The sequence below is a fragment of the Anser anser genome (genome assembly GCF_964211835.1).
Source record: "Anser anser genome assembly, chromosome: 4".
Classification (NCBI taxonomy): domain Eukaryota; kingdom Metazoa; phylum Chordata; class Aves; order Anseriformes; family Anatidae; genus Anser; species Anser anser.
Window position 1 is genome coordinate 66,939,933 of NC_139724.1, and position 23,797 is coordinate 66,963,729.

The 23,797-nt window shown below is 38.0% G+C and overlaps 1 protein-coding gene across 9 annotated transcripts in view; it reads left to right on the forward strand.

Annotated features, from left to right (window-relative positions):
• Positions 1-23,797, forward strand: part of SORCS2 (sortilin related VPS10 domain containing receptor 2) — a 552,575-nt gene that overhangs the window by 156,809 nt on the left and 371,969 nt on the right. For 7 of the 9 annotated variants that reach the window (XM_083834471.1, XM_083834474.1, XM_083834473.1 and 4 more), the window contains one exon: positions 20,954-21,021. In XM_083834471.1, the coding sequence (XP_083690597.1) occupies positions 20,954-21,021 (68 nt within the window). Of the gene's footprint in view, positions 1-7,976; positions 7,995-14,264; positions 19,486-20,953; positions 21,022-23,797 lie in introns of those variants that run through there. The other 2 variants (XM_083834480.1, XM_083834477.1) reach the window with 2 other exon arrangements.

Below are 23,797 nucleotides of genomic sequence, written 5' to 3' on the forward strand. Positions count from 1 at the left end.
AGTTTATTTTTCTAGGCTGAAACTACAATGACTCTCAGACCATTGTCTTAAGGATATGAACTCCCTTTCATGGTGCAGTACTATTGCAAAATTAGAAGTATTATGGGGAGACGTCCTCCTTTAAAATGTCTGGCATTATCCTCTTGGAGACAGGCTATTGTTAGCTTTTTCTAGTGTGACTTGGAGTACTTTGCAGTAACCAGATGTTAGAATAGTAGAATATATAAAGTAATGTGAATTTTTTTAAAAAATATGATCTACATGTACACTGCCTGGCTTGCGGACAGATGACATTTTAAATAGTATTTTTTTTCAGGCCACCAATGCTTTCTTTAAAAATGAAATGATCTGGTTTAGAAAAGGAAAAGAAGCTTTAACAAGATATAGTGGCTTTTTTTTTTTTTTAAATATACCTGTAGAATCTAATGGTACTTGCTCTGATACCTCACAATGGACTGTATAAGTGATCACATTCATGTAGCTGGAGATACTCATGTAACACCGACTGAGTCTACAGAGAAGGAAAGAAAAAAGAATCAGACCAGCCAATTTTGGTTTTGTGGGAAGAATTTTATCCTAACTACATCTGCCAGTCTAATTCTTTCACACTGAAACTTTCTAAAAGCAGAAATTCATTGGAGTGATGAACATACAGTCATCATCCGGTGGGTAAGAAATAGATTCTGAAATAAAACACCTTTTTTAAAAAAACAAACAGGAAAAAGACTTGCCCGTGACACCTCTGATATTTACAGAAGCATGACAGAAACAACCTCAAAGCTTAGCCAGTTATGTTTTAATACTATAAGTAGATTTGAAACATTGGGTGCTTCCAAGGAGCTGAGGTACGTAGGAAATCACTCACAAAATACTTGTGCGTATTACAAAACAAATCTTAGTTGAGCATCAATTAAATGGCACTTTTCTTATTACATCAAAAATCAGTCCTGTTTGAAGCATTGACTCCTGCAGTAGCAATATCAGAGATAAGTGAACTAATAAAAAGTCACTTTTGCAGTGCATTTTTTCTTTAATTTTAAATTGCAGCTGATGAATGACATTTTGTAGCCTATGATATGGATGGTATAAAAGTTGTTTTGGAACTAATTGCTGCTGTCTAGCTTAGTAACACAGTTGTCCTTTAGACAACTAGGTTTAGGACTTGAGCTTTTAGGCCCTAATTCAATAAATACTTTGCATGTGCCTAAGGGCTTTGCTGAATCATGGTTTCTGTGCTGGAAGTACAGGGCTGGCTCCTGCCAGTGCCTCCCCGTTGGGCTGTTACGGAGCGTTGGCTGGAGGGGATTCAGATCCTGGCAATCCCGAATACTTGGACTGAGCTTTTTTTGTTGAGGGACGTGTTGTGCAGTGGGGGAACTGTGTGAACTTGCCTGTCCCTTCTGTGGCACATCTAATATATTAAACTGCTTTTGTGAAACAGAAGCCTGTGTTTCCCTGCTTCCTAAAGGTCATGATTTTGTCCCCTTTGAGCACCCTGTGCAGGGTGGTACGGGAGGGTCATTTTAAGTTTATGATGAGCACTGGAGAAAGTCACCATTCAACCTCGGAACATGTTGCTCTCGCAGATGAACAAGTCCATGCTTGTTGCAGTGAGCTGTGGCTACTTGCTGCAGCTGCGTTGCTTTTTTTTTTTTTTTTCCACTTAAGCTGTGGGTCCCTTTGCTCTGAAATATTCTGATGTCTTCTCAGTGTTTGTGTGCACTTTAACAATAAAAATACTTTCAGTGGCCTTTTTTTTTAATTTTCTGATTAGCAATGTTGATTAGGACAGTGATTCATAAAAACTTGAGCCATCAGTCTGCATTGTGGTTTTCACAATAAACCATTATTTTCTTCCTTCTTCTTGAAGGGCTACTAGCCCAGACTCCTAGCACATCCACTGCAGTAGCAGGATTGATTTAACCGAGATCTCTCTCTTGGCTCAAAAATAAGTGACTCATCTCCCCTTGCTCATCCACTCAGATGTACATCCTAATAAAAATAAGCTTGCTTAATCATGTTGCAGACAGATCTAAGTTGCATTAAGGGAGTGTAGGGTATAGATTCAATCGGGTCGTTGCAGCCTGATACGTTTTCATGCAAGCTCATGCACTCGGAGGAGTTACCATTAGCTTGGAGACGGGCGAGAGCTCAGTGCTCGCTTGCCCTGCCCTGGCGGCTCGGTGGCCAGGTCTGGCTGCTCCATCTCACTCGGCAGGAGATGGGAAAGACATACCTTGCAGCTCTAGCCCCCGGTCGCTCAGGGAAACCAGGCACCCTATCTAAAAATAGGCTCTCCTAAGTTAGCAGCTCTGCTTGCCGATGCATGGGCATGAGAAGCCGATTGGGATAACAAGAGATTCCACGGCAGACAGGGAAACAGGGCTATCTGGGAGGAGACAGGCGAAAGGTGCTGGTGACAGAGATGTCATGTTTTCCATTCTAGCGCTACCGCTCTGTGGAGTGCGTGATGTGGCATCCTTTAAGTTTGCTTATAACTGTGTGTTGCCTTAAGATCTCAGTCAAGGTCAGAATTTCATCCCACTAAATGCTTTATACACGTATGAGAGAAAGCATTTGTCTGAAAGACCCTAAAGTTTTAGCAGGCCAGGGCCATGTGAGGGAAGACAAAGGATTACTGTATCCTTGCTCTGCTCACATGGGGAGGTAAGGTGAAGGAGGCTTCCTTAAGAGGCTGAAAATTTACAATTGGAGGAACTCGATCCAAATTCTCTAAGCTGAGGATGTGACCTGCAGACCAGTTCCTCTCTTCTCCATACCCCCCTGTGACCTGGCTGCTTCTCCGTCCCTCTGCAAAGCTCTCTGTAATCCTCCTGCTTTTTCATTTGTGCAACTGAACCGAACTAATCCTGCTGCCAAGGGGAATGCCTCAGCTGGGGGGTGAAGCTCTGCTCCAAAGTGTTTGATTTTCTGGTGGAGCCGGCTCGTTTTGGTAGCTAAGGGAGACTTTCAGCAAGATCGTCCGTGTTGCAAGGAGGGAAATAAAGATGGGGCTGGGAAATGCGATAGATAAAGGCTTAAGTGGTCAGAATTTAAATCTTAAATTGCCAATTGCATGGCTGGTGAGAAAAAGGAAATGCGGGAAGAAAAAGGAGGCAGTAAACATAATGATTAAGTGGATCTTACTCAGAGTAAATTATAGCATTCCTGAATGAAAGTCTTCTCTTTAACTGAGAAATCATTAAATGTTAAACTCACACTATTATTTGCGTTTCATTGGGTAGACTTGCATGCGCAGAAATATCCATTTTAATTAGTGTTGAAAAGAAGTCTCGTGTACAGAGCACTGCCTGGTAGGTATTTTTATATTCTCTCTCAGTGAACTCATTTTATATGATGATGATTTCTTCTAATTTTTAATTAACATGTCTAAGTTAGACTTGGGAAAAATGATCAGTGATTCATTAACTGCCTCGCACTTGGAGATCTATGCAAACCTAATTGATATGGTTGCTACAGGGTACTTTGTTAAAATGAACACTCCTGCCACTACCTTCCTTCCCGTACTTTTTATTTATGTGTTTGAATGAAAAGCATACTGCAACAGAATATAGTTTTACCTCTAAAATGACAGTATGTGATATGGCACTATATTTCAGTGCAGTGTTTCATCCAAAATATTTTAAAAACACTTTTATAGATTATGTTTTGGAAGATCATTTGTTTATCACTAGTATATAGTGCACTGATATATAGTATCACTAGTATATAGGTAGGAAGGAGCTATTATTCATCAGATGCAGTAGTAAATGAGTATATTCATGCTAAATGTTTTTTGAGGGGTCTAAGTTAAGCTATAGTTATTTTAGCTATAGGGTTTCTATTGAAGTACTGTGATAATGAGCAAGGATATGAAAACAGCAAATAGAGAGAGAGATGAAACCTAGCAATATATTCTGTTCTCTGCCCACAAATTATGCCATGAAACTGAATTAGGGATTGTAAAGTCTGAATAGAAATGCTGGTCTCCAACCTTGCTTTATCTCAGGAAAAACATGGCCTTTACTGTCTGCTTACCATACTGAGAAGAGCTAACTGCAGTAGTACAGTTGATACATTATAAATTATTTAAATATGTTTGTGTGAAGCCATTATGAAAAGATTAAATTTTTTTTTTTTACGAAGTGGTGAAAACAGTTATGATGATAAAATATACTTGGTTTCCTCCAAAGCTTTGGCCTTAGGACATGAGATTTCTTGATCAAGATTCTAAAATATGATATTCACATGAGATACATTTGTAAGCAGTTCATGTGACATAGAATTGCTGAATAATTGAAGTGGGAAGGGACATCTGGAGATCTGGTCCAGCTGCCTGCTCAAATTAGGGCTTGTATCAAAAGTGAGATAAAGTTTTTAAGGGCCTGGTCCAAATACATTTTGAGATCCCCAAGGGTAGAGAGTCCTCAGTTTTGCTGGACAACCTGTCCTAGTACTTAACCGTTCTCATGGTGAAAATATTTCCCCATTATGTCCCAATGGAATTTACCCTACAACTTTTTTTTCCCTCATTCCTCTTGTTCTTTTCTATGTAACTCTGAGAAGAGCCTATTGCTTTCTTCTCTTTAAGTAATGGAAGATGCTCCCTTAGTTTTCTTTTCTCCACTAGACAAGTGGAGTTCTGTTACTTTTCTGTATGTCATGTGCTTCAGTCCTCTAACCGTGATTCTATACTTACTCGGTCTTTCAGTCTTTGTTGCAGTAGAATCCCAAAAGTATACACAGTATTCTAGATTTTATATGTAGTTGTTGATAGAGAATTGTTAAACCATAAATGGTAGGTCCTCACTGCTACCTGGATGCAAGGGAAGTTGGTTTGTATGCCAAACTTGCCAGCTAATGTGAGAAGCTGAATGCAACCTGGAAGCATGAATTGTATAAAATCTTGCCTTTGCACCTTGTATTCCAGTTCCAAGAAAAAAGGAATAGGAGAGAGACTCAGTCTGAAATATGAGAAGAAGGCAGCAAGTGGTCAGTTCTAATGGTGATAGAGGAAGGCAGCAAGTGATCAGTTATAATGGCAATATGAAGTACAAATTCTAAAATTTCATTTTCCTGGAGAGGTGATGAAGAAGTGAGTTATGGAGAGATGAGTAAGAGCCTGTCTTTTGACTGGAGCAAGCACACTGCAAGCTCTCAAGTTAAGTGAAACACTGGAGCCACTTTAGAGTTACACATGACTTAATACCATGAACACTTTTTTTAACCATTTCCAGTTCTGCAGTTAGGAATGTAGCCCATTGCTTTATGAAAATAAAATTTATTTTTCCTGGTAGGCTTTTTAGTGTTGGGTAAATATGACAGTTGCAGCACATGTTGTTTCCTTAAAAGCTGTGAGTTCAAATCTCAATTTTAGGTTGGATATTAGGAAGAACTTCTTTACTGAAAGGGTTGTTAGGCATTTGAATGGGCTGCCCAGGGAAGTGGTTGAGTCACCATCCATGGAAGTCTTTAAAGGACGTTTAGATGTAGAGTTTAGTGATATGGTTTAGTGGAGGACTTGTTAGTGTTAGGTCAGAGGTTGGACTAGGTGATCTTGGAGGTCTCTTCCAACCTAGATGATTCTGTGAAATGATTGCATTGTGTTGAAAAAAAGATCTTGGGTGATTACGATCCAAGGCAGGTCTGTCAACTACAGAAGTAGGGTATTACTTTCCACCTGCTCATATAGTCTGTTTGGGGCAAGTGCCAGGAAAAAAACAACAGATATCTCACAATTACGGACATAATTCACTATTGTGAGGAAACTCAAAATTGTGAATTACCTTAGTTTCTAGGCTTTAGTTCTGGATCCAATGCTAGTCAGTAATTCTGTATTTTTTAATCACTGATAAGGATACTGACATGAATTTTCCTGTTAAGTTTGTAAATGGCATGAAGATTGCTAAAATAATGATGGCTGTTGCAAGGATAATCTGAAATGGCTGATTAGATGATGAAGTTCCAGCAAAATTCATTTTGATATAGCCAGATGCAGAGCAGCGCATCAGGATTTAAGAAAAATGGACCTATGACTCTTAGGGTGGAACGTGGATTTGGGGATAATTCAGAAGTCATTGTAAATTTATTGGGGATAACTTGTTCAACATGTACATTATCTGAATTGGTATGGCAAAGAGAGCTCATGAAGTTTGTTCTTCATGCCAAAATTTCTATTTGTATTTGTGAATGGAATTTGGAATATTGTTCTATTTCCTTTCTCCATTTTTTTCTTCTCTTGTTTCTGACTCTCTGACTGCAGACTCTTTCTTGACAAACTTGTTCTTTCTTCTGCAGAAAGTCTGTTGAATTCTACTGGCAATTAGCCCAGGGAAGCAGAGGCTAGTTACAATAATTATTGCTGCAGGCGTAGATGGAGATCTATAAAGCCTAAGGCTAAACAAGAGGAGTCTGATTAGAAACAGCTCTTTGGAGTCTGAGAGATGAATTACGTCTGGGTTTGGAATGTTCTTGGATTCTTGGGGAGAACCTGGTGGTGTGGATGAAAAACTGTTGATTATTTTTGTATGTATCTGCACTGGTTCAATCCCCAATATGCATGCACTAATTTTATAAGGCATGCTTGCCAAGTAACCTTTCCATTTTAGGGAGAGAAGAACAAAATGTTTAATGCAGCTTTCCAAAAGAAGCAGTATGCTGGATTATCCCAGAATCCCTAATCATGGAAACCTACAATGAGGCTTCTCTAAGCTGTTTGCGGGCTGTCTGTAAATGGTATGGTACAAGTTAGAAAATGAACTTGTATCTGCCTCTGACTTTGGTGCCCTCACCTCAGAAGATCTGGTGGCCTCAATTCACTTCTAGAGGACACACTCTGAAGATAAAGGGTGCAGAGAGGACCCACAAAAGATGCTGGAAAATAAGCTTTATGAAATGAGTTGTAGGGAGGTCAGTCATTAACCTTATCAAAGAGAAAAGATCAAAAGGTGATGATTGCCATGTATAATTACTTATGTATGGAGAATATATTCATTAGTAAGGGCCTTCTAGTCTTATATGTAAGGGCACAGCAAGATCTCATATCTAAATGTTCGAGTTGGACAAATTTAGTCTAGAAAAAATGATACAGGGAGTAAAATGAAATGATCTGATGGCTTTTTCTTGCTAAAAGTCAGTGTACACACACCCCTCCCCAATAAAAGTAGAATGTGAAATTAAACACTTAGAATAAATCAAAATATCATTTCTATTTCTGATGCCTAAACCTTCAGGAGCAATCATAGGATCCCACCCAAAATATAAATAACGTTAGGATAAGTTAGACTACAGATATGTCTTCAGAATTCAAACCTGCGTTTTGGTGATTCTAAAGGCTAAACTACAAAATGCCTTACAAGCTGTCTGAGATGCCTACATACAGAAATCATTCACTTCACACCAAAATGGAACCACTGCTGGGAAGCAAAATATTATATTTCTATAATAACATGTATTCCTGTTCCTTTCCCTTTTCCTTCCTTTCCCTTCAATTTCTTTTTAGCAAGAATTACATTTTCTACCAGTCTAGTAAGCATTTACCTCACAGCCTTTATCCACTTGGATTTATTATGAATTTAGGCAGAAAACATTTAGCTGTTGTGATCATTATCTGCCATTACCTGCTATGTGGACTTTTATACTTTACTGTATTGAACATTACTGGAATTAAGGTTTTAGTTGCAATTCTTTCAAGAAATATCTATTTCCATGGATTTTCAGCTCAGTTCTAAGCATTCAGAATAGGAAGCATTTAGCTACAGGCAGTTATTTAATTTTTTATTTCTGTCCTTTTCATTTGGTGTTGAAAATAAAATTTTAAACAGTATCATCTTCTGAAACTATCAAATAAACAGCTTGTCTTGGAGGCTTACTGATTTCTTCCCCCTTCTTACTTTTTTCCATTCTCTCCATCCCCTTCTAGCTGAAGTGAGATGGACTCTTTTCTCTGGTCTGCCACTGTGAAATAACCATGAGAGTCACTGCAAAGCTGAATGGTAATTAATAATTAAAGACGGATCCAGAGGAATGTATCTATAATGCATTGATTTGTGGGGGGGGAGGAGTGTGTGAATTTTTCTTTTTTTTTCTTTTTTCTCTCTTTTTTTTTCCTTTTTCTTAAGAAAAAGTCAGTAGCTATTCTTGATTTTAGAAACACACATTTTGGAAACTTCAGTCTAAGCTTCTTATTAGACTGAATGCCATTTCTCGGTGTATATATAATATATATAAAAAAAATATATATATATAGGTGTATATATAATGAATTGGGTATTCAGTTTGCAGATCTCACAGTTCTTGTTCATATTAGCCAGTCAGGCACAGCCACAAACTGTTAGTATTCTTTGCTCTGAGATTTTTTTTTCTTTTTGAAGGAAGGATAAGCCTAGGTACCAGGATACTAAAACCAACCATACAAAAGAGTTTTGAAACAGCGACCACAGACCCTATGCTGTTTCCCTAAGCTATTTCTCTTATTTCTCTTAAGCCTCTGAGGAGTGAATATTTCATAGGGACTGACTGTTCTTCAAATACCTTATTCCCTTGAGAAAACGGGCACTATTTGAATGGAACAGGAGCCAGAGAACTCAGTTTTGGAGCATGTCCCCCTCCTGGTTGATACATTTCACTTGTAACAGACTTACTGCCTTTCTTATTTTATTCATAGGAAATACACATTATTTCCAGGTATTTTCCTGAAGTTTCCTCTTTTTTTTTTTCCCCTGTAGTTCTCTAATCTCCTTTACATCCATGCTCTGCTTGTGCCATGATTTGGGGAAGAGAAAGGGAGGCTCCAAAAATACCACTTTAGATAAATTGCTGCTTGTTGTCACAGAGATTAAAGGATGCTTTCACCTTCTGTGCAGCAGGAAATATGGAGGGGGCTTGATTTCTTTCTGGCCTGATAGGGAATCAGTGTCCCTGAAATTAAATAGATTTCTATGGATGTCTCTTAACTGGGTGGTTTGTGAAAATAGTTAAGAACCATTGGGTTACCATCCATATGTTTGGCTGTCAGATTTTAGCTGAAATAAATTTTAACATTTGTTCATGTTTCTTTTTTTTTTAATGCTGCTCTTGAAGAAATGTCATTCTTCTCTCATTGAAAGAAAGAGTTCATTGAAGAATTGGCAGGAACGTAGGAACAATAAAAGTTTTCTTTAAAAAGTTCATTAGCTTTTGACATGCTTCTGTCTTCAGGAGGTGGCAGAACAGTCTTGAATAGAAATTTTTTTCATTGTATTATGTCCACAAAATAAAGTTTTGCAAGCTGTTTCATGGGCTGCATTGAAAGCATCTTGTCCCTTCTCTTTGCTGTTGAAAAACATAGGCATGCTGCCCTGTTTAAGAAGATAATGAAATTAGGAGAGGTTGGAATATTATTTTTATGCTGAGGAAATATTATTTTTGGGGAATAAAAAAAAATCCCAAACTGTGGGGAAAAAATTACCAGAAGTGAGGAAATCAAAGGAGTCAAATGTTGTTTTTAGATGTATGGGATACTTTTCTTGTGGTCTTTTTAGATGTATGGGATATTTTTCATTTGGCCTTTAATCTTGCAAAATACAATTGTATTACCAGTAATTATTTCAAGTAGTCTACCTCTGCTCACTTTCTCTCACACATGGGAAATCACTTTAAGAAATCTTTGTTTAAGAAAGAGCTTCTGACATGTTAGTTTCCACCACAGGATAAAAAAAAAATAAAAAAAAAATGCATTATTAACTGTAACCCTAGCTGTTCTATTTGGGTAATGTCATGTCCCTTATAATTTGACACTTAAAGCCATAACTTCGTGAAGCTACATGAATTTGTGGAAAATATGGCACATATATTCATTGTTTTTCCTGTGCATAGAATGTATGAGACTTCTGCAAATAGTGGTTTTATCAAAATTGAATCCTTCCCTTCGTGAAAGAAAATTCACAATCAGATTTTATTTTAATCTGTTTAGAGTGGGCTTAATCCAGATTCCCATTGATTTAAGTAGATTTTGGATTAGACTCAAAAGTAAACGCATGGGTATGTAAGGGTGAGGAGGGAGGAAGAAAAACATCCAGTTGGTAACAAGATCAAGCTGAAAAGTTGCCATTGGGTTTGGGCTATATCCTGTGTGCTCTGAGTATTAATGCCTTTCTGTCACGGCATTAAACCCCAGACTCCAAACTAAAGAAAAACAATTTGCAAGAATTTGAGCCTTCAGCATTTTTTTCTTTGTTTTAGGATAAAGTAATTTCCACAAGAAAAGGACTATTGACTTGTAAACAGATGATGCTATGCTGCAAGTTTTGGAAATAGAATATAAATAGAGACAGGCATTTATAATACAAATATAGAACAAACTCATTAGGAAAAAAGATTGGAAAATAAATAGTAGTTGCAGAGAGATGCTTAGTATAACGAAGGACAACAGTAAATGTCATGTACACTGTATAGAACTTTTAACTGTTTAATACTATTAAGTTCTGTAATGCAGTACCATGATACAAAACACGTCAGAGTTATATATGCCATTTTCAATAAATTGAATATGTTTGTGGTAGTTACAAAGCTTATTCTGAACCTTCTGAAACAAAATATAGTTGCATGAGTTTCTTTTAACTCCTCAGATTTCCTTTTTTTTTTTTTTTTCCTTGTCAGGAAATTGAATTTTTCCAATAATGAAAATTTTGACTTCTTGGCATAGCTTATATTACATAGCAGTTAAGAGATCTGTGGTACAAAAGCACATTACTGTACTTCAGGCCTCCTAGGTCTGCAAAGTCTCGCATTGCTGTAAGTCACAAGTCCAAGGTTACAGTAAGTGGTCTTAAATGGGTCTTGTATGAATTGGGTCCGGGAGCACCAAGTATTACAAAAGAAGATCCTCATAATTCATGGCACACAGAATTTGTTGTCTGCTTCTCAGTTTGTTCCCTTTTTACGTGTTGTTTTCAGCTCGGTGTAGACTTCTTCCACAACTCACTTAAGCATGGATTCATCCAGCTTTTCTGGGAGGCTTAAGCTAAAAGTATAGGTTCTTGGGATCAGTAGTCAATAGGAAACAAGAAACACTTCCAAAGGGCTGTTGAGATCCAGATGGGCAAAATTGGTCTCCAGAGGTCTCTGTCTGTCTCTAGGGGCTGGTTCATCTTAAAGTTAGGTGGGATAAATCAGTGATATATCTGTGCGTCCATTTCCCAACTATAAAATAGATAGTGATACTACCTTAAGTTAAGGGGATGTTGGAAGCCTGTAATTAGTGCATTTCTAGAGAAAAGAGTCATGAGAGGGTGTATGTGTTAGAGATAACTGTTCAGAAGTGTTCTAGGAATGAATTAAAAATATTTTCCTTCCAAGTCTTCTGTGGCTAAACTTGTGCATATATCTGTGAAGATTGAAAAGAGTAGATCTCATAACACAGACAAAAAGTTATTAACATTTTAAAACAATCTGGGAACACAGAGGGAGACCAAGCGTGAAAAATATCAGTCTCTGAGGGGAAAATCTCCCTTTAAGTGTTTGTTACTGAAACTTTTTTGCGGCTCTAACTGTAGCCAGATAAATGCTGACATACGAAAACTGTCTCCAAAGAATCTGTTGAATGCCCACTTCTTTGCTGGAGTAAAATAAAGAAATATAGATCTCATTTATCAGGGCCTACGATCTTTTCCTGCTTGTATCTACTTGATCTGAGGGTCATTTAAAATATATTAGAGGTTTAAGATTGGAATGCAAGGCTAATTTGAAACCTGGCTCTGAGATGACCGATTGTGTTAATATTCTTCATGCTGGCTAGAAGTACTGTGTCTGTGACAGGACAAAATTAGCTAGGGATCAAAAATGACATGGCATTGCCTGGTGAAATAGTCATTTCTTTTCACAGATAATTCTGCATAATTCCACTTAGTTTTGATGGCCCCATGGCGCCTAAAGTAATGAACACATAGGACAAAGCTGGGTGAGGAGTCGTCTGAGGAAACACAGAAAGCTGGCAAAAACTCTGTGCTCACAGCTTGGAAACCTTCTGGTTTGGCTTTGGACTGAATGTAGAGAACTCTCCAGCACTCCCCCAGCCCCTTCCAATGTTTTCTCTGACATATTTGGCCTTTTACCAATTTTCCTAACAGCTCCCAAGCCCTTTCTAATAGTCTCCTAACCCAGTTGGATGTTCCTGCTGGTCCTTCACGCCCTTTCCATTGGCACAGATATGAATTTCTGCTGCTTCACAAATAATGTCAAAGATAAATGTACTTTCATGCTTCTTCCTCTCAAAGGGGACCATTCCCATTATTCTGCAGTAGCTGAATTCTATGAATACCATTTGAGGTGGTGCTAATTTATTTTGAATTTAACCACAGGGAGTAGACAGCTTTGGAAGTTGAGTGGTAAGGGGTTCCCTTCCATGCCGTACTGGGGACAGTGTGGCAGTACTTCTGCTGAATTTTTTTTTTTTTTAACAAGGAAAGTAGGAACAAAACAGTTAATAGGAAAGGCAGACGTAGAGAGACAAACTTTCACCCAGTAAAAGAACAAGAAAGGGTAGCATTGGGCCTGGTCTGGCCCTGTGTGAAGCTGTAGAGCAAACGGTCCTTGTTGTGAGAGGCATCTGGGCCTACCCCATGAGGAGGGTGATAGCGCTGGGGTACTAGAGGACTTTTTTTAGATGGCACTTGAAGTAAGAGGCCAAGATGTGTTTATTATTATTCCTGTTTTACTAGGCAACCCCCTTTGTTCTCCACTCTGTTTCTGTGTCATTGTCTAGGCATGATTTTATCTTTGGACTATGGAGTGTTGAAGCACCCCTGAGTATGCTGATGATTTCCAAAGCAACATGTACACTCCACATCACAAAAAAATGCAAATGGAGCTTTGCATCTGCTTTTCCTGTGTCTCCAGTCTTCTGGATAAAATTTTAATCAGCATAACCCTATCACTGTAATATAACCACCATATTCTTTAGCATATTTGTCCTTGCAGTATGCGTTTCAGGTAGGAGTGTGCTGTTGGTCCCTTTCTGTACATCATATGACCATCTTTAACTTTCTAATTTGTAACGAACAAATTCAGGTACCTACAACATCCAGGAAATATAAAGTCCAGTCCTCCTTCATGATAAGAAGGATATTAAACATTGTGACTCCCTGGCTCATCTTGATGCAGCATCAAAGACCTTGTTCCCATATGCAGTCTTATAAAGCCCCTTTATGATAGGCAGTTAGGTCTTACTTGAGCACCATAAGCCATTCTCAGAGATAATTAAATGTAATATTGAGATCAGTGTAGGTTGATACAACCTGTGGTAAATATGATGTTATCTGGTACAATGATATTTAATCCTGTGGTTCGGGTGAAGACAGCAGCAGTGAGGGAGAGTAACCAATACGAACAGATCTGCCAACATCTCTGCGTCAAATGAACAGCCTTCCCAGCTTGCGGTATCCTCTACAGATGTTTCCATATGTCTTGCATAATAATTTCTTTTTTGAAATAAAGCACTTAATTACTTTTATATGGTAACGTAAGAAAATAGTTTTGGCTTTGGAAAATGATTTAGTGATGCGGATTGGAAGTTCACTTTCAATTTTTATATTTTATTCTTGGGCAATAACATTGCATGACAGACTGGAAATATTTCCCAAACAGCATTTAAAATTTGATCTTTCTTCTCTGGTGGTGAATAGTTATATAACACTGATGACCAAGGTGAATTGCTTACCCATAATACTGGATTCCTGAAATATCCAGAGGACAGCAAAAATGTTTCACATATGTCTTCTGTGGGTGTCAGCTCTGCTTCCTCTTGAATTTTTGTAGGAATGAAAAAGAATATTCAGACAATAGGCTTGCTTTTGCAGGATTGTTATTCAATTTAGAATACTTTATTAGAGGAGATATGTAAAAACTAATCTATATTTCAAGATTTTTTACAATTAGGAGTCAAGCCAGACTGTTAAAAACTAGGAAATATATTCTTGCTTCATTCTTTGGAAATTTATTCTCTTGGCATGTTCGCAGATATGGTTTTAAGAGCTTACAAAATGCAATGTCAAATATTTAAACCTAAAAAAAAAATGCACTGCTAGAAAAAGGCAATGGCAAAGAACTGGAGATCTTTGTGTCAGAGGTCACTTTGTTTTGGGCTCTTTGAAAACAGTTGGGAAGTGCAATGGAACAACTAGTCAAAACATTAGACATTGCTTTCTAAATTTCATACATAATCTGGAATTTTGGTTCCTGTTACTATGTGGCCTTTAAGTTGAGTTCCCATTTGCTTGAGTGAGTAGCAGACCAACTGCCTGAGTAGCAGTTATTATTTGCCTTCTTTGCAGCAAGGACACTTTGCTTGCTCATCTTCCACTTTGTGTCCATCAGGACCCCCAGGTCCTTTTCTGCCATGTTGCTTTCCCACTGTGCACCTCCTGGCTGGAAAGGCTCCCCACCCAGTGCTGAGGGAGGACCGAAAAAGTCATTTCAGTCCACGTCCAAAGAAGGGCTATGAAGCTGGTGAAGGGTCTAGAGAATAAGTCTTATGAGGAGTGGCTGAGGGAGCTGGGGTTGTTCAGCCTGGAGAAAGAACCAAGTGATAAGATGAGGGGAAATGGCCTCAAGTTGCGCTAGGGGAAATTTAGGTTGGATATTAGGAGAAATTTATTTACTGTAAGGGTGGTGTGGCATTGGAATAGGCTGCCCGGAGAAGTAGTTGAGTCACCATCCCTGGAGGTCTTCAAGAAACGTGTAGATGTAGAACTTTATAGCATGGTTTAGTGGTGGACTTGTCAGTACTACGTTAAAAGTTGGACTAGATAATCTCAGAGGTTTTTTTCCAACCTAAATGATTCTATGATTCATTGTTCTTTTGGATACTTCCTTCATATTTTCCTTTGCAGCGACACCTCTAACCAATTATTTCTTTGAGTAGAACTCCTTAGGAAGCTGTTTCCTTTGCTTTTCCCTTGATTTTCAGATAGGGTACAAGCTTTGGCTGAAACTTTTGCTGCATTTGAACATTCATAATTTTGTCTCATTGCAGCTTTTCCTTAGCATTGTTCATTTGAACCAACAGCCAGTTCTTACAGACTTCCTGGAGCTCAGGATCTCTGTCAAATATGATTGAAATCAGTGGATTTAGAGTTATGAAGTAGAGACTGCATACACATGCAGTGCCATCATGTAAGCATAATTTTCTTAGGAGCTTGCACTGAAAATCTGAGATAAGTTGTTGGTGTGAAGACCTGTTTTCTGAAATTGGATTATAGGTTCCTGATGGCAATGGGTTGTCTTTTTGTTCCGTGTTTATACAGTCAGTGTGAACACAATATAATATGGTTCTGTAGTAGGCTGTGTATTAAATATCGTAAAGTTACGCTTTTGCATAAGTGTTTGCAGGGTCAATGTGTAAAGTACTAAATTTCACACGGTTTTGAATCCGGAAGTAATCACAGCCACTGCTTTCAAGAATATGCACTTATTCAGCTCCTGTGGATAGAAATACCTTTTAGAGAAAAGGAATTGACCCATTATTGTGTCTTGCCTTGAATTATGAATAAATTCACTGTACAGAATTATTACTAATGCTTAAGACATAAGTGCACTGGTCCGGTCAGTGACTTCATACACAGCAAGTTCTCTCTTCTCCCAATACAATTTAGTTGGAAGAACTATAAATCTAATCTCCTTAAGTCTTTCATGTTAAATCATGGTTTGCTTCTATGAACTTTATTAACAGAGAGGAGTAGAAGCTTATACAGTGAATTCTTAATAGCTTTAGTAATGGTCTAAATGTCTCCTATTTCACCTTTCATCACAATGCTGCAACAGAGTAAACCTAAATGCTCTTTTCTCACTTATAGTTCTTCCAGCATAATCAAATTATTATAAAGTTGTTAATAGTACTATGGGAGTTGGTCCATGTAATATACCCATGTTAATATATCTTCATATTAATAACCTGTTGTTTTTCACTTTTCTCACAAGTGTCTTTTTTAATTAATAAATGTGTAATCTAATGTTAGCCTTAACATGATGATCAAGTAACCTGCCTGCTGCAAAAGTGGAATCGGCTTGAGGGACTGGAGCAGTAGGTGATTACCTATAATTTGCTTTGGAATTTTTTGATTATCACTTGTCGAGAAAGTTCTGGAAGTACGGGAGGCGATGGTGATGAATTAATAGGCTGTGCCTAGAACATCTTGAACTCCCTGAAATAGTTACAGTTTACGGTGAAAAAGTTATAGTTTAATAGCTAAAAAAGATGAATTAAGCTATATTTGTGAACAAAATAGCAACTTACGTTCCAGTCATGCAGAGTATTAAGTGCCTCTTTTAGTGACTCTCATAAACACTTCTGCTGATTTCAGTGGGTTCATTCACATGAATTAAATTAAGCAGATGCTAAAAAGTTTCCAGAAACGAGTCTGTCTGAGAAGTAATTTTCCTGGTATTTGCAGTGTGCTCTCACCTTCTAATAAACTTGGGAAAACACCAAAACTTGCAGTCATACCTGCAAGTATACCCTTGAAAGTAGGAGTGTTTCTCTATTAAATTTCTGAATAGATGCCAGAATTAAACAAATCTACAAAATCAAAAATTTCAGGGGTCAAAAAGCTTAACCCACAAGAATCTTCATGTAGATAGAAAAAGATAAACAACATGGAAAGTGATTGATATAGATATTTTTTTCCTTTCTCACCCATCCTAGGTGACATGGTCATGAAAAGAGAGGATTAAAATGGGCTTCTTTAAAGTCAAAAACTTATTAGGAACTGATTAAAGCATATTTTAATCTCTTAAAGGGAAGGTTTACTCTTTTTGATTCAGCCTTGCTGCGATGTATTTTCAGAAGAGAACAAGAGAAAAGGAGAGCATAAGAAAGGAGATAATTCTAACTTTAATTACTCATAGATACTGTTATCTGTGGAATATTCCTTTTGTTTTTGCTGTCTATCGTTCACTGAAAACCCAGTGCACTCATGAAGATGGGCCTATTTCCAGAAAGGATTTTGGGGACAGAAATTGCTACAGCACCTTTGGAGAACAGCACTGAGCTGTAGCTACTGTAACAATAAGAATCTATCAAGACAAATTAAGTTAGGGAAGCAGGAGAATAGCATGGGAGATCTCTGGCAATTCACAGTTCTCTCTGTTTCTAGAGTAATTTCTGAACTTCCACGGAAAACTTGCTTTGAATGCACATTGCATATGACTTCAGGAATCCTGAGGAATTTATCCTCTGTACTTCAGCCCGCATGGAGAAATACTGGCCGACACTGGCTTTGTGGAGGGGTAAAGGGCTCTAGTAAGGAGGGAGATAATAGCACTGTTTTTGTGACATAAGCTGAAGGTTTTAAATTTCCTTTTCCCCTTTTTCTGTTTTAAATCTTTACTGTGTCACATAGTTGGTGTATGCCTGTCATGCAGTATGACTTGAAAGAAAGAGGTGAAAATATTGTCTCCTGAATTCTTTGCAGGGACCCTGGCAGGAAACTGGAAATGTGATGCTTGTTTATTCTAATGTTCTTGAAACTCCAATGGTCTGCAACAGTGCTGTAAAGGGGACAGAAGGAGCTAGTTTCTGAGCAAGCTGTAGAGATGTAATCAGAAACCTGTAAGGTATAGTAAGGACTGCACCTAAGAGAAGAGTACAATGCTTAAACACCAAGCCAGAAAACTGCACCAGGCATTCATGTCTATATCTTGGGCCAAAATATGTATTTATTTTTATTTGTATTTACTTAACACTACCTAGCCCCCCTCCCCCCCAAAAAAAAACAACCAACCAAAAAAAAAAACCACAACAGTAACAGAACCACAAAATCCGCAAAAACAAAAAGAAAACAAAAAAGAAAAACAAAAAATGAAAAAAAATCCAATCTTAGAGCTTCATTAAAGTTTCCCTCCTTTAGGGATTGCAGGTAGAATAGCCTTGGTGTTGTTACTGGTAACAAACGCTTTATGAGGAATCTGGGAAGAAAGAATGCTGAGGGACTTCTGTTTCGGGCAATTAAAGAAGAAAGGATACATTTCTTAGGTATTTTTGGCCAGACGCACTATCAGCTGTGGTGATGCTAGATCCCTAGCACACAACGGGAAATTACTCTCTCCACCTCCGTTGACATGCTCTGGCAACTAAGTCAAAAAAATGTGGGTGAATTTAAGATGAAATAGTTCAAAACAGTTTTATGAGTCTCCCCATAAAACAGGAGGTGGGATGGACTAGGAGATCTCTAGGTAACTGTATAAATCTATCTTAAATTCACCAGATTCTGTATTTAAATTCTCCTCCATTGCCGTTCTTTTTAGCTGTCCATGCTAACAATAGTAGGAGCTGGTTACGAATCCCACCCTTGGTCATTGCTCAGTTACCGTTGTGCTCCGAGCCTCTCTCCATTTACAGGCAATCCAAACACTTTCACTAGGGCAGCAGCGTGTATGAGCTGCTGGCTACCATCCAAGCCGTAAAAATGCTCTCAGTTGCGGAGTTGCACTGAAATGAAATTGGTGAATCAAGACTCTGCTCTTACAAATGATGCAGAGAATCCAGAGATCCCAAAGACCTTCACTTTTTTTTGGGTGAAATTATTCCTTCTGCTCTTTGGATCTGTTTATTAATTGAGGGAGAAATACCATTCTGTTTAACAGGATCACTGTTTAACCTGTAAAGATGAACACAGTCCAAATGACAATGCTTTAAAATTTGGAAAGCAGACGACCTGTATTTTTTCAGATGCTGGGATGAAATCCATTGGCATAACTGAAAAAGTGGTCAGCCCCCTAGCTGCCTCATACATCACAGGTAGCAACAGGAATCTGCTGACAGTTTAAGAATTCAAAGATGGCTGGTTATCTCTTTATTTTTCCTTCATTAATATTTAGGACAGGTGCTGAGCAACAGAAATGGCTTATTTGGACTGTACTGTGTTGATCTCTTGGTAGAGGTTAAGTTCAAAGCAGGTGGATCTGGGGATCTTCAGTGTGTTGTAATAAGCTTGCCCTGTGGTGGAGGGGCTCCAATGTACTTTGTTGAAAATCATCTAAATAACAAAAGTTATGCTTATAGGATACAAAAGGAAGAAAAATGTTGGACTTCTAAATCCAGGATTCAGTCTCTTGTTCTGCATGAGTGTAAGGAAAAAAGTGTACTCTCGTATATCTTTTGAAACTTTCTTTTTTAGTACCACATATACATTCTTGTATCTATTAAGAGAATCTCCTAGGTCAACTCTTGTGGCCTAAGAAGAATTTCAATTGTTCAAAAAAGCAAGGTCTGAAACTTCTCCCTTAATAATTAGAGCCAATTGGTGCTCCCAGTAGTGATGTTTCTTTCTTTTCCTCCTTAATTGCAAGCACCAGCAGAAAGCTGTAGTTAGAACGCTGACAATAGAATAAATAGCTGACCTGATGGAGCGTGCTTGGGCTGTAGCCAGGAATCTCATCAGTAGATACTTTCTCCTTTGGGAAATGTTTCTTTCTTCGGTGTTTGTAAGTCTTACAGTAACCTATTTAAAAGTAAGAGATTTTTTAAATTTTTTTTTCCTTGCTTGCTTGCTTTATTTTAAACCAAGACTTTATTTTTATAATGCCTTCTCATCAAATTCCAAAAAAAGTGATCTGGTAGATTTTGATTCTTTTGAGAAGAGGAGAGATTAATATAATTTGTGAATTAATGGATCGATTCTGAGTTTATTTATATCAATATACATGCAGTGAGTGATACTTTCTCTGAATTTGTTAGGCTTAGATCACCCTGAGGGTGGCTGGTATTATAGCTCAGTTTTGCGAAATCTTATTTCCAAGACAACCATGTACATAACACCCATGGTCTAGGATTCTGCTCTCTCATAATCTCCAGTGTACAGAGACCCGAGCACTGATCTGTTGCATAAATGTAGCATCAGCATATTAATTATCTGGATAATCAAAGTGGACGTCTACAGTTGCTGTTTGCTAGGGATTTCATCTGGTGGTCAGGAACAGAGGAAGTGTCAACTCAATAACAGCATGCTCCAAGCTGCTGGGGACTGATGTTGACCCTGCATTAAAGAAAACTAACAGCTGTGCAAGGTTCTCCCAATTCTCCCTCAGTGGGGTTGCTATGGTAACTTGGGGATAAGAAGCACTAATATGGACTGGCAGCGAGTGAGGGAGATCTGTTTTAGGTGGTCTACGTATAAAACATAGCATTCAGCTTGATACATTAGTAATGGACTAATGCTTTATGTTGCTTGACCAGTGAATTTGTCGGATGTTGAATGAACGGGATGAGATTCCTCCTGGCTCTTTGTGTAGGCTGAAGATGTTTTGTGGATGAAATTTGTTAATATGTATTTGGATGACTTCTGGTAATCCAGATGAATAATTTACAGAGTGCAGAGCTGTTCTTGAAGGAAGAAAAATGAGTGGTACTTCTAGGAACAAAAAATTACAGACACGAATTTCTCATTTCTGATCTTCTAGAGAAGACCAAAGCTCATTTTCTGTCTGAATTTATCTGGATAATCAAGGTCAATTGCCGTTGTTTACCACTCTGTGTTAAAAAAAAAAAAAAAAATAGTAATAATAATAATAGTGTCTGTAGATGTCAAAGACAACTGCCTCCTAAATTTAAATTAGCAATCAAATCAGTTCTTCCTGCTGAGAAAGTCATCCAAATTGCTTGGGGGCTGTCATGTGGTAGAGGGATTTATGTGACTATTCCAACTCCGTTGTTCATGTGAAACAGGCAATCTTTCACAAGGTCACTAGGTTTGCAGAAAACTTTGAGTGCTAAAATCACTCTCCCCAGAAAGAGGGAGAAAACCCACCCCATCAATCTAAAAGTAAAACTGGTAAGAAGTGAAAAATAAAATGAAACACAGTTCAGATTTTCAGGAGCCTGACCTTCACATTCACCAGAATAACTGCCCATGATCTACTTCTATTTATTTTATCAGTGAACATATATAAATACACGTTTTTTTTTCCATTGTCTTTTTAGGTGATCCTGATTCTTACCAAGTATTACCATACTGACATGGGAAAAGTGCTGGAGAGCTCTTTGTGGAGGTAAGTTCTCTGCTTTTCCTATAATGTTTCCCCCTTTTCTATGAGTAGATCTGTCTCTCATTAGAAATTGCTGCTGAATTGATCTAACAGCTGACTGGTGTTAATATAGTGGTATTACCCAGAGTCTCAATAGTGCTTACGCCTTTTCTTCCTTAAATGAGCTGCAGTTCAGTAAGAAAGAGCTTGAAATGAATTTTAACAGTAGAAGCAAACAATGACAGAGAGTATAAGGTACTTTCCTCATGTCACTTTACAAGATGCCATTTCTTTTCCTTTTATTAGAAATTTTACCTCTAAGTGACTTGAAGTCTTCGAGTTGCTTCTTGTGTTGATGTCCCTGATGGGAGTTTTTGCTGTTCTGTAGTACTGTATTGTGGTTAGTGAGTAATCCTTGATTTGGAAGGAGTCATGATCGTCTGGATGTGAAACATAATACCAGTGCTGGTTCTGTTGTGACTTATGATGACTGGAAACACGTAGTAGTTCAAATAAGATTTATAAATTGATTGTCACTTCCTTAACATCTGTGAGTTAGGATTATCAATATGCTTGTTGCCTGTGCACACACAAATTGCATCACTGGATGTTTATCAGCACAAAAACAGGGCTAGGGTAAGCCTGTGCTACACTAGTTCAACGTCATAGATCAAGATCAGTACTTTCCTATTACATTGTCTTTTTTCACAAATTTACTTGTTTTAAGCTTGCCAATAGGAGATAAATTGCTACAATACGCTCTATTTTTTGCATGTTGAGATGATTTGTTTTTTCAAGGTAAATGGTTAACAGGTACCTAGTTTGCGGAGATGTGTGCACCTGAATGATTATAGAATAAAAAGTGTGAACCTACCTGTAGTTATTTAGGTGCTTCAGTATTGAATGATAACTCCTACACCTGACACCTAAAATCTGGTTGTCTTTTGATACGTTCATTTTATTTTGCTCGGTAGGCTTTGTGTGCTCTGTGTAATTTTCTGTTTATCTCTATAAGTCTTCTACCACAGATTTTCAATACCCATTATGTACACTCCAAAATTGAAAATATTTTCCTGTTATCAATAAATATAAAATTGCTCCAGTGTTTCCAATGCTAGTTTTCCTGGGTTATATGTAGTGCTAGAAGTATTCTTGAAATACTCTGCCTGGATATCTAAATAGTTGTTAGAAATGACAGGAGACTTACTTCAGAAGTCTATGTGAATTGCTTAAGTTGCCAATAAGCGTCAGGTCTAGAAACAAATGAGTGATGTAATACCTTGTGGTTTAGGTACTTGTAAACATCATACATTCCCAAAAGCTTTATTTTTCACAGAGACAAAGGCTTCACAGAGACAGTCCACGAAAAGGAGTGGGTGACAGAATAGGGAGTGAGAGAAGTCTGTGACCAGGACGTGGTGCATAGCAGTCTTGTTACTCTTTTTGAAGGAGGCTGCGTTGTTTTAATCTTGTGAGACTTCTCATGGCAGCAGCAGACCTTTGCGATACCTTGTTTTCAGACTGCTGGTAGTCAAGTCTAGCCAAGTGCAGTGCTGCATGCAACACAAGGGTGTTTTCAAGTAGAAAATAAAACTTCTAGTCACTAAAAAGGTGTCTGCAGGAAAGAGAGTAAGATCGAATGGAAAATGCTTAGTATTGGCTAAGAATTGGCCTTTTTAGGGCTATGATGGTTCATTTGTAATTATCCTTTAAACTTACAAGATGGGAATTTAATTGCACATTTGTTTCTGTTTTATTTTTCGTCCAACATCTTGTGTAAAGAAGACAACCAAATGGAAATTTGTATGCTCTCATAGCTGCGTAAGCACTCACTGCTTTCCTGTTGCATGGCCCTGGCCGATGCAGCATGAACAATGTGTTTCAAGTTTTGCTATTCACGCCTCAGTACAATCTATCATGGAAGTCTTTTAAACTTATCCAGTCAGACTCTTCAAAATAAACTCTCTGTTCTTTCAAAATAAATATAAAACAGGCTTCAGATAATGTTGCTTTCTTTAAAGAACATAAACATTTTAAACAGAGTTGTTCAGCCCTTGCTGACAGCTGGTGTGAAGAAGATCTGGTGTGAACTGTATTTGAATAGAATTGATGTTAGGTTGCGTTACAGGAAAATCAGGTCCTTTTCCTCACAAGGAATGGATTTGCCACATGCGTTGGTTGTTTATAAAAGTAGGATGGAAAAGCTGAAAGGAAACGAGTGCTTAAGAATAGCACTTGGGCCAGAGGCAGTAGCTGATCCATCCTGGCTGTGTTCTGCTCTGGGTTCACCTCTGCTTCTGTCTCTGCCCGTCGGGGTGTGAGAGCTGCACACACAGTTGTCAGACTGGGACTTAGGAAGTGGCTGTAGTTAGAAAAGCACAGCCAAGACTAGCATGCAAAAATATCAAATGTGCCTGTCTCTGTTGAGATGTAGCTCAATGTATGGAGTAAATGAAATCAAAATAAATACTGAACAAGGCAGACTGTAAAGCCAGGGAAGTTCTGTATTTTTTTCACATGTTAAAAGTTTGGGTGTAAATTGTTGAAGCTGCATGTTTCACCATGGTGTTGTACTCATGCTGGCAGTCTGCCCAGCATGCACAAAGCATATGTATTTTTTAAGCTTTTTGGTTTGTTTCTCTTCTGCACTCCACTCATTTGCATCAGAACAAATATACAGTAAAATGGGTGTGAAAGATGTTATAGATTTTTTTGGTCCGTGGATAAAAGCCATTAATCTTGGTGAAGTTTCTGTGCCCCAGTAGGAATGGATGCTATTCTGTTATTTCCTGATTCAGTC